The sequence below is a fragment of the Narcine bancroftii genome, chromosome 8 (genome assembly GCF_036971445.1).
Source record: "Narcine bancroftii isolate sNarBan1 chromosome 8, sNarBan1.hap1, whole genome shotgun sequence".
Classification (NCBI taxonomy): Eukaryota; Metazoa; Chordata; class Chondrichthyes; order Torpediniformes; family Narcinidae; genus Narcine; species Narcine bancroftii.
The window spans coordinates 17,190,598-17,202,000 of record NC_091476.1 but is presented as its reverse complement, the minus strand read 5'-3'; the positions used below and the strand labels follow the sequence as shown (position 1 = coordinate 17,202,000).

The 11,403-nt window shown below is 40.3% G+C and overlaps 1 protein-coding gene across 2 annotated transcripts in view; it reads right to left on the bottom strand.

The window, feature by feature from the left end:
• Positions 1-6,657: 6,657 nt before the first annotated feature.
• LOC138741675 (serine protease 23-like) overlaps positions 6,658-11,403 on the bottom strand; it is a 45,416-nt gene continuing 40,670 nt past the window's right edge. For both annotated transcript variants that reach the window (XM_069896013.1, XM_069896014.1), the window contains exon 2: positions 6,658-10,438. In XM_069896013.1, coding sequence (XP_069752114.1) covers positions 9,307-10,422 — 1,116 coding nt within the window. In that variant the 5' untranslated portion in view covers positions 10,423-10,438 and the 3' untranslated portion in view covers positions 6,658-9,306. The remainder of the gene's footprint in view (positions 10,439-11,403) is intronic.

Sequence of the window (11,403 nt, the reverse complement as noted above, 5' to 3'; positions counted from 1 at the left end):
ACTTGCTCTGCCTAAACACTTGTGTTGGTTCATCTTTTCTGGGTATTAGTTTAGATTTGTGATTCCTGTATACTAAATGAGCAGACTTCTGCACAAGATCACAGAAATAGCAATCAGATCAAAGCAGTGCTGCCTTTATATTTAAAAAAAGAGGGAATGTTGATTGGCGCTGAAACAACTAGCGGGAGGAAGCCACGCCAACATGTTCTCATCCTGAAAATGCCTCTACCCTCGAGTGCACAACTCCAGACTTGTGTTTGCAAACAGATTCAGTAAAAAGTTGTTGTTTATTCATCTTTCGTCTTGAGATTCCAACTATTTCAAGAAAGACCCAAATTTGATTCATTCCGAATATTAATGACTAGATATAGATACAAGGATCAGACAACATTCTGGCTTTGGGCTTTATATTTTAAAGGAAACTCTGTTCTCCAGTTTCAAATGACATATTTGAGTACATTTAAAGAAGTAGCATTCAAATTGAATTGATTGGATGTCTCCACTAGCTGAAATTTGAGTATGGCCTAGACCCAGAAATGGGCATAGAACTGAGGCCTTCAGCCTACTGCATTTTCGCTGACCAAACACTCCATTTATGCCAATACTGTTTTGTCATTATTAATCCCACCCACAATCTAACACTTGGATATTGGGTGCAGTGTACATCAAAATTTTAAAATTGGACATACAGAGTGGTAACTGGCCTTCTGGCCCACAGGCCTATGCTGTCCAAATACCCCAATTAACCCACAACCCTTGTACACTTTGACAGCTGCGAGGAAACCCATGCAGACATGGGGAGAATGTACAAATGCCTTCCACACAGTCCAGATTTAGAACCTGGGTTGCTGGTACTGTAATAGTGTTGCACTGACCTTTTATATTAGTTTAGAGTGCTGAAGGAACTTGCCAACACTATTAGAATATTGCAATATGCTGGAACACCAGAAGTCCACATAGACACATGGAGAATCTAAATTACCCAGAGGTCAGGATGCAGAATGGGTTGCTGGAGTTGAGGCAGCAGAATCAATTGTGCCACTGAGCCACCCCTACTTCAGCTGTTTCTTAGTGGATCACCCAAGCTGAAGGTGTAGTTGTGCTGTTCATAGATTCTTTCTATTTGAATTCTTTCACACCCTGAGCTTGCACCAGGCATGGCTGTCAATGTTGAGTAGTAATTTCTAACCACATTTTATCCATGAACATGTTTATTGCTGAGCATTTTGGGCCCTGTTTTGACAAACCTGCAAGCTTATCACTATTTGGAATAGAGCAGCCTACTTGGGGGGTGGCAGGTTAGACATCACTTTTTTAAATTCTCTCCTTGCATCAGATAGAGTAAATTCCAAGGATTTATTGCATTTCTGGGAAAATGGGACAGGTAGGGTAGGACCAATAGGGTTAGTGCTCTGTACTGGGTGCCAGATGTGGGAACAATGAGTGACCTCCACCCTCCCAAATGGCCACATTTGCACCAGGTGTACCGAGATGCAGTTACTAAGGAGGCAAATTAGGAATATAGAGTTGCAGATTGATGACCTGCAGCTTGTAAGGGAGAGTGAGGAGTTAATCGACTCAACTTTCAGGGCGGTAAATACTCTAGAACCTGTGTCAGGTAAGTGGGAAACTGTCGGGGGGAGAAAAGAAAAAAGTGAGAAAAATGGAGAGCACACCAGTGACTATCCCACTCAGCAACAGTTATGTTGTGTTGGATTATGTTGAGGGAGATGACCGGACAGAAGATGGCCACGGGCACCAGGTCAATGGCAATGAGCCTGGCAGAGTGGTGCAAAGGAAAAGGAGAAATGCAGTAGTTATTGGGGACTCCATTGTCAGAGGTACAGACAGGAGGTTCTGTGAGCCAGATAAGTATACCCGCATGGTGTGCTGCCTCCCTGGTGCAAGGGTACGAGATATCACAAATCGGGTCCAAAATATTCTGAGAGGAGAGGGAGAGCAGCCTGATGTCTTGGTACATGTGGGTACAAACGACATTGACAAGAAAAGGGAGGAGGTAATGAAAAGGGATTGCAGTGAGCTGGGACAAAAGCTGAAAGACAGGAACGCTAGGGTGGTGATCTCGGGATTACTACCTGTTCCAAATGCAAGTGATGAAAAGAATGTAAGGATAAGAAAAATGAACGTGTGGCTGAGGTGCTGGTGTACAAGGCAAGGATTTGGCTTCTTGGATCATTGGGATCTCTTTTGGAGAAGGCATGATCTTTACAAGAGGGACGGGTTGCACCTAAATCCAAAAGGTGTCAACATTTTGGCAAGTATGTTTGGTACAGCAGTGGGGCAAGGTTTAAACTAATTTGGCAGGGGTATGGGAACCAGAGTGATAGGGAAAAGGGTAGGGAAGATAAAGTAATGGCCAGGAAAAGTAAAATAGGAAAAGTAATGTTGGGAGGAGAAAGTAAAAAATCAGATGGTGCAGTGAGTTTTCGGGTCAATGATAGTGTTAAGAAAATTACAAAGAAAAATAGTGGGCAGAAAAATCAAAAGAAAAGGTTACAGAAGTCACTAGATATTAAAAGGACAAAGAACATAAGGGCACTTTATCTGAATGCCCGCAGTATTAGAAATAAGGTTAGTGAACTTGATGCGCAAATACCCATGCTTATGATTTGGTCGCCATCATGGAAACATGGCTACAAGGTGACCCTAAATGGGAATTAAACTTTCAAGGGTATCAGGTGGTGCAAAGAGATAGGATGGTAAGGGAGGTGGAGTTGCACTCTTAATCAAAGATGAGCTCCAGGCAGTAGTGAGGAATGATATAAGATCTAAAGAGCATAATGTTGAGTCCATTTGGGTAGAAATAAAGAATAACAAAGGGAAAAAATTATTGGTGGGTGTTATCTATCGCCCACCAAATAACAATAGTTTAATGGCACAGGAAATAAATAGAGAGATAAGTGAGTCATGTAATAACGATATGGCAGTCGTCATGGGGGACTTTAACTTCCACATAGATTGGGAAAATCAAGTTGGTCGTGAGAGTCTAGAAGAGGACTTCATAGAATGCATCTGCGATAGCTTTCTTGAGCAGCATGTTAAGGAACCCACAAGAGAAAATGCTCTCCTGGATCTAGTGTTGTGCAATGCTCTTAGGTAGAGTAAATGATGTAATAGTCAGAGACCATCTGGGAAATAGCGATCATAGTATGATTGAATTTCTTATTCAGATGGAAGGGGAAATAGTTAGATCTAAAACTAATAGATTATGCTTAAACAGGGGTGACTACCATAGGATGAGGGAGGAATTGGGCAGAGTGGACTGGGAGCACAGGCTAATTGATGAAACAGTTGAGGAATAGTGGAAGATTTTCAAAGAAATATTTTGTAATGCTCAACAAAAATATATTCCGGTCAGGAAAAAGGGCAGTAAGGGAGGGAAAAATCAACCGTGGTTAACAAAGGAGATAAAGGAGAGTATAAAATTGAAGGCGCAGGTGTACAAAGCTGCAAAGAGCAGTGGGAAACTGGAAGATTGGGAAAACTTTAAGAGACAACAAGGGGTTACAAAGTGGGTAATAAGAAATGGGAAAAAGGATCATGAAAGTAAATTGGCACAAAATATAAAAACAGAAAGCAAAAAATTTTATAAATATATAAAATGGAAGAGGGTGGCCAAAGTTAACATAGGACCCTTGGAGGATGAGAAAGGAAAACTGGTAGCAAAAAATTAGGAAATGGCCGAGGCATTAAACAAATATTTTGTGTCAGTCTTCACGGTGGAAGACACGTCCAGCATGCCCAAGTGCGGAGTTAAGGATGCGAATGTTGAGGAGGGCCTTGATAAAATAGTCGTTACAAAGGAAGTAGTGATGGAGAAACTAATGGGACTAAAGCCAGACAAATCACCTGGTCCTGATGATATGCATCCAAGGGTTCTGAAGGAAATGGCAGAAGTTATAGTTGATGCATTGGTGGTCATATATCAAAATTCCTTGGATTCTGGGCAGGTTCTGGCAGACTGAAAGACAGCAAATGTCACGCCACTTTTTAAGAAGGGATGTAGGCAGAAGACTGAAATTATCGGCCAATTAGCTTGACGTCTGTAGTTGAAAAAATGCTTGAAGCCGTCATTAAAGATGAAATAGTGAAACTTTTGGAATATAAGGGTTCAATCAGGCAGACGCAGCATGGTTTTAGAAAGGGAAGATCTTGTTTGACAAACTTGTTAGGATTCTTTGAGGATATAATGGGTGTGGTGGATAGAGGGGAACAGGTTGATGTTGTATATTTGGATTTCCAGAAAGCGTTTGATAAGGTGCCGCACAAGAGTCTTATCAGTAAGTTACAGGAAAGTGGAGTCCGGGGAAGTATATTGGCCTGGAATGAAAATTGGTTGTCTGACAGGAGGCAGAGAGTTGGGATAAGTGGGAGTTTTTCAGGTTGGCAGAGAGTGGTAAGTGGGGTGCCGCAGGGATTGGTGTTAGGCCCACAACTGTTCATCATTTACATTGATGACTTGGAGGAGGGGACAAAAAATGTGGTGTAGCCAAGTTGAGTGGAAGAGCAAATTGTAATGAGGATGTGGAGAGTCTGCAGAGGGATATAGTTAAGCTGGATGAGTGGGCAAAGGTCTGGCGGATGGAGTACAATGTTAGTAAGTGTGAGGTTATCCACTTTGGCAAGAAAAACAAAAGAGCTGAATATTATTTAAAGAGTGAAAAACTACAGCATGCTGTTGTGCAGAGGGACTTGGGAGTGCTTGTGCATGAATCGCAAAAAGTTAGGTTGCAGGTGCAGCAGGTTATTAAGAAGGCAAATGGAATGTTGGCCTTCATCGCTAGAGGAATTGAATTTAGGAGTAGGGAGGTAATGTTGCAACTGTATAAGGTACTGGTGAGACCGCACCTGGAGTACTGTGTCCAGTTCTGGTCTCCATATTTGAGGAAGGATATACTGGCTTTGGAGATGGTCCAGAGGAGGTTTACTAGGTTGATCCCTGGGATGAAGGGGTTGACTTATGATGAAAGATTAAATCATCTAGGATTGTATTCGCTTGAGTTCAGAAGAATGAGTGGAGATCTTATAGAAACATATAGGATTATGAAGGGTATGGATAGGATAGATGTAGGAAGGTTTTTTGAGCTGGCCGGGGAAACTAAAATGAGAGGACACAGTCTCAAGATTCGGGGGAATAGATTTAGGACAGAGATGAGGAAAAATAGTTTTTCGCAGAGAATAGTGAATGTTTGGAATTCTCTAACCAGGGAAGTGGTTGAGGCTGCCTCATTAAACATATTTAAAATTCGGTTAGATAAATTTTTACATGATAGAGGAATTAGGGGATATGGGGAGAAGGCAGGTAGGTGGAGTTAGGTCATAAATTAGATCAGCCATGATCATATTGAATGGCGGAGCAGGCTTGATGGGCCATTTTTGGCCTACTCCTGTTCCTACTTCCTATGTTCCTATGTACTCACCCTGGGTATAGATTTAAACTACTTGGGTCTCATGACTTTTTGATCCTAAAGTTGCTCTTGCCTCCATCTAATGATTTTAAGTTGTGATGATTATTCCTTGTACTGGCAGCTAAAGCCTAGACTTCTATCTTGATGGTTCTCCCCGTGCTCTTATTTCACTATCTTGATCATTGATTATTGGTTTCAGTACTTTAGAATTGCATGTTTCCCAGATGCAAATTGGTGTCAAACGGTGTTGTCCAAAGCAGATTCAGTCAATTTGCTGTTTTGGACTGCATTATCTCATAAATCTTCAACAGGTGAAGTCAGTGTGTGGTTAAGGGTGGGGTTCATCCATGCACTGGGTGATATTTATTTAGGAAGTCAGAATCCCCTTCCCATGGTCTTCTGGTTCCGACAGGTGCTCTATTTGCACAATTTGGGGATTGATTCCCATCTTGATTTTTCTATGGGTGAAGTGGTGGTAGGGTTGAACTTGGGACAAGAAGAAATACTTCCCTTAACCTCATGAAATGCTGTGAAGACATTTGCCTTCTCTACAAAGCTCATCTTGATTCATTCTCAGCCATCAATAGGTTAACTTGCTTGTCAACAGCAATATTAAAATGTTTAATAGTGACCATTTCATTGATCTTTTTCAACTTTCTAGTGAGAAAAAGTGGATTGAGTGTTTGTATTATAAAATATTTCCATCTGATCTGACTTCAACCTTGTTTTTGTTCTTCAAAAGTTTCCAGAATCTTAATTAAAAAAAAACCTTATTTGAGAACAATCTGTTTCGATTGCAAGATTGGACATAGTATGGTAACAGGCCCTTCTGGCCCACAGGCAATGAGCATCAGAAGTTACACCAAAAAAACACACTAGAAAAAAAAAGTTTTCTTTGAAGAAGTAACAAACCTGGAAGAATCCGCCAGATTTTATCAGAATCCAAGACGGTAAGAGTTCATTATCAGCTCCTTGCTTTAATGAACTTGAATATGGGAGTTCAGACTTCAAGTGAATTCATAGTTTCCCCCCCCCCCCCCCCCCGTGTTCTGAATTTGCATTCTATTGCTTTCACAAGTTTAAAGCTGTTTTCTGTGAGCATCAATGAAACTTGCATTTATAATATTTGGTTTAGAAAATCCCATAACTCTCTAGATTAGGAACATTAAGAGGAAGCTTCTGAAAATGCACACAATCTCAGAAAAAGAACAGGTTAAAGGGAGCCAAGTTATGGATCTGAGTCAGACTGGTTTATAAATGCATTTTTTATCATACAAGTTGCAATGCTTTAGAGGCATTGTTGTCTAAAGTGTCTTTTAGTTTCCAGATAGCAAGCTAAAAAGCACTCAGTCACAGAATTTAAAGCTTACAAACAATAATTTGATCAGCTGTGTGAAAATCTATGTATTGCAGTACATACTGAGCAACATCTTAGGGATCTGACTTTTGCAATCTTGGTTGAATATTTGAAGAAAGTTTTGAATTGTTGAACTGCTTCATCTCACCTCAAACAAAACCTTTTTAACGAGTCCACAGTAGATCAAATAACAAACAGAACAAAAATGTGGAAGAAAATGCATTCATCAGCAATATATTTAAATTTAGCTCAGTTTGTTATAGTATAGAAAGCAATTAAACCATCACCAATCTCTAAATTGAATGTTTGTTATCTCTTGAGTTGAGTTCAAAGCTGTCAACCTTCCTAACCTTTGTCTCACCCTTTGTGTAGCACTGTTTCCTCTCAACAGCTGCCTGCTTTGAACTGAGTGTGCTGGTCAATTGCTGGCTGGCAAAAGTTGGCAGAATTATGGTCATCTGCTAATTCTCTACAGGTAAGGAGCATTGTTGTGGTCTCAAGGATGTCGTGGATAGAAAGGCCCATATTTTTCTTGGCAGGCAAGGACTTGAGTTGATCAATGAAGATGACTTTAATTGTACGTGAGCAACATCAATCCACCTCCACCCTAATAAAGTTTTAGGCCCAGAAGGAGCTGGCGTGCTTCATATAGAATTTTGGACAAAAATATAATAAAACAGGAGTTGAGAAGCTGCCTAAGAATTGTACTTCATTGGGGGGAAAAAATCTTGTGGAAGAATGCAGCATTCTTCCAGGTGCTATTGGGTCTCAAGTCAAGTTGCGTGTTTACTCTGGCTCAGTCGGCCATGCTTTTGCTGAACACCAATAATGAACAGCAATAAATATGCCCAATTTGGAAAAATATCCATTCTTTGAATAAAGACTAATTTCAGCTGGGACATGTTAGTTTAAGTTTAGTTTTCCCTTTTTTCTCCTTGTTACTGTTGGATGTGGTACAAGTGGATGAGCATTGATTCCTATTCATCAATGTCTTGACCGTGGTGAGGAGGGAACTCAAAGTGAATCTTGGCAGTGTTCCAGATTGTGATTATTGGAACAGGGCACGAGTTCTGCATGGATTTTATTCCAAGGGTTCAGCTTGTCATGAATCTTGAATTTACATGTGGGGAATTGGAGCACCAATTGATGGAAGTCATCTATATTTAAAAGAAAATGGTGCTTAAAAATCGCCACTGAAACAATGGCAAAGCAGGGAGATACTTGCTAATTATCAATTAGTTGCCGCTGTCAAGCTTTCTAACAAAATAGCTGTGCCCCTACGTCAACAGCTGTGCAAGCGTATAACTCACTAAGTAGAGACACAGTGTTTTAGAAGACTTCGCAAATGGTAAAAATAGGCTTGTTGAATTAAGGTACTTTCCTCACCACAGACATGTCCCACAACTCAGTGCAAGGAATCCAGCCTTTAAGGGTTTGATAAGCCCTGTACGTAGTTTTAAGTGCCTGTTTCTTGGTGTAAAGTAAGTTGTGGAATAGCAAGTAGGACGTCAGCCAACTATTCTGCACTTTCCACCATCCTAATTTCCAGAGCTTGAAAACAGTCAATGCAGGACTCATCCCTTTCCTCTCTCCTTACAAGTACCACAAGGCAGTTGTAACCTTGTGATTTCTGGTGTAACATTAAAGTTCTGTTTCTTCTGACTCTTCCTGCATTGTTCTAATATTCATGGCTTGGAAAATGAAACAGTAAATACCATCAAAGTAGCTCTTAAACACAGGTAAGATTGTGACCAAATTGGTTCAAAGGCAATAAAATTAACTTTTTATCTTTGCCTCTTATTACACTATCGAAAGTTAGTGAATGATGGGAAATTATCTGAAGAAAAATGGAGAACAAAATGGCACTGCCTAATAAATGATATTGGGAAAGTGGTCTTCAAAACGATTTAGCAATGTAGCTGTGCTCTAGACATGTCTAATCTTTCTTCCTTTTGTACATCTCTTTCTATTTAATGCACAAAGTCTGTGCAAATTGGAAAAAGAACTGTTCACAGTTACCAGACCCAATTCGTGCATCAACTATTGGAGATGGGGAAAAAAGACATCTTGGTCTCACAGGATTTCCCAGGACACTACAAATGAATATCTTTAATCAAACAATTGCCTGTACTTGGTATGCCTCGAAAGGTTTTTACATAAAACTCATCATTCGTAAATGATGGATCTTTAAATAAATCTCACTTAATTTCCAACTTAAAATCAATTTTCAATGAATTGCTGTCATCAACTGGAAAATGGGGAGGACTTGAGCCATGGCTTCTCCTATTTAATTGTAAACTTGTCAGTCTTAACTTGGACATACCAAGATATGATGTAGTAAAATTCCCCAAACTCAATGATAACCTTAATCTCAGAGGAATGCCTTTGGGTCAGGGCCAACCTTCTGTACTCTTGTACAAGGCCTCTTTAACGAACCAACGTGGAGGGAATGAAATTGTTTGGTAGTAGATGTTTGAAAATGGAGGCAGCATTTTGGTATTCCTTGTGACATTAAGTGGTTCAATTGGATTGGCATTCATTGTAATTCCCTTTGATCCAGTAGCAAATCTGTGCATACTTCAGTGGGGTAATGCGGACTGCCACGTTATAATCTTGCTGCACTCCATTTAGGTCCACCCATTGGTGTCCTGAAAATATTCCAACAATTTTCCTTTCCCACTCGTGTTTCTCTGGCAACCACAACTTCGCATACACGCCAGAACCACTAGAACCAGGTTGGGCATCACAGTGCTGGTAAATGAGATGAGGTGTCTCATTGATGATTGGGCAAAACCGATACACCAGTTGCCCAGGCCTGTCACTGTCAAATCCTGAAAAGTGGATTCTGTTGCCAGCCACTTGAGCCGCAGATGACATGACTGTAAGCTCCATGTATGGCTTGGCATGAGGCCTCTTCAGTTCCAGCAGAGCGTAGTCATAATCCATACTGAGTTCATTCTGGGATCGTATCCAGCCTCTTGGCACCCGTGTGCGTTTGACACGTGACCATCTAGTTAAGAATTTTGGTCTAAACTTTGATTTTTTTGACATTTGGTTTTTGATATTTTCTGTTAAAAATCCAACCTTCAATCTTTTTGCTCCTTTGACATAATCTTTCCCATCATGGATGCAATGTGCTGCTGTTAACACGTGTCTCTCTGATACCAGGATACCTGTGCAACCAGTGGAGATTTTCACTGTTGTAGAAAATGGAAAATTGAGCAAGAAATTTTTTCCACGAATATCGAATCTGCCATCCACCCCAAAAATCTGCCTCTTGCGCCTTGATCGCCGTGCAGTGTACCTTTTTGAGACCAGGGAGTTGGAGTCAAAGCCAGAGATGTCTACCTTGGTCAGGGTTCGAGTACCATTGGTGTAAACTGTTTCATAAGAGAGATTTTCCTTCAAGTCTTCTAAGGTTGGGTGAGCTTCTCTCCACAGGCAATCTGTATTGCAGTGGGTCGTCAACTCCAGTTGGGCTTTGGAAGAGAATTTTGGTTTGCCCAACTTTAGTGTTTCTTGGGGAAGGAACATTGGGACCTTCTGCCTGTTCCAGGTTGCATTGGGATGTGTGTTGGATATCCAGCACTGATAGGCAAAATACAGAAGAATCCATAGGATCTGTGATTGGCCCATTGTGAAGATTGACTTCCTGTTCAAACGGAAGAAAAAGTAAATGTCAAACCTGAAAGTAATCTTTCTTGGATTTAAGAAAAATCAAATAATTACAGTTTATAGTAAATAAGATAGACTCATTCAAAGGTTCTTTAATAACACAAGGTGGCCATATATTGTTGGGGCATTCACAAGTAATTTTATCTGCGAGGCAGGGAAAAGGCAGCCAATCTCTCATCAAAAATGTATGTACTTTACAATCATAGAAATAGGTTGAAGACTTGTATAAAGATAATGGTTGTGTAGAGCTCGTCGAAAGACAGTAGGAGTGGCTTAGCTCTCAGCCAATCGCTGTAAGCACAGTCTAGATACTGTAACAATATACACTATGTACATCGGTGATAGATCTGTCCTATCACAGGTTGTTATCAATCAAGTGGATTAATAATAATAATCATGTCACCCTGAACTACATAACACGAATCATGTAACTAAAGTTTAGCACATTTCACAGTTTAATTGTTCTCTTAAAATATTACATCACAATTTTTAATATTTTTTTCATTTACAGAAGCCAATTCTGGCCATTTAAAGCCCTGCTGCCCAATTACACCCAAGTTAACCTACAACACTGTATATGTTTGGAGGGTGGGAGGAAACTGGAACACCCAGGGATTTTCTGGGAGGACATATAAACTCTATACAGACAGTGCCAGATTTGAATGGCCAACAGTCTTTGGAGCTGTAATAGTTTCACCAGACATGGTTAACAGAGATGCCATCTGCAGCCCAAGGGGTTATCAGCAGAATTCACTTCTCATGGATTTGACAGAGACAGTTCATCTTGTACTTAAAAAAAAAACTGCATAATTACTCTATTAAAAAATGGAGGCTGAAATCTTATGAGTATTGAATGTTGTAATACATTGAAACTTGCAACAAATCACTTGTAACAAGTGTGTGTTTAGTATAGAAATTGCCACTTAGTTTAATTATGCCTTA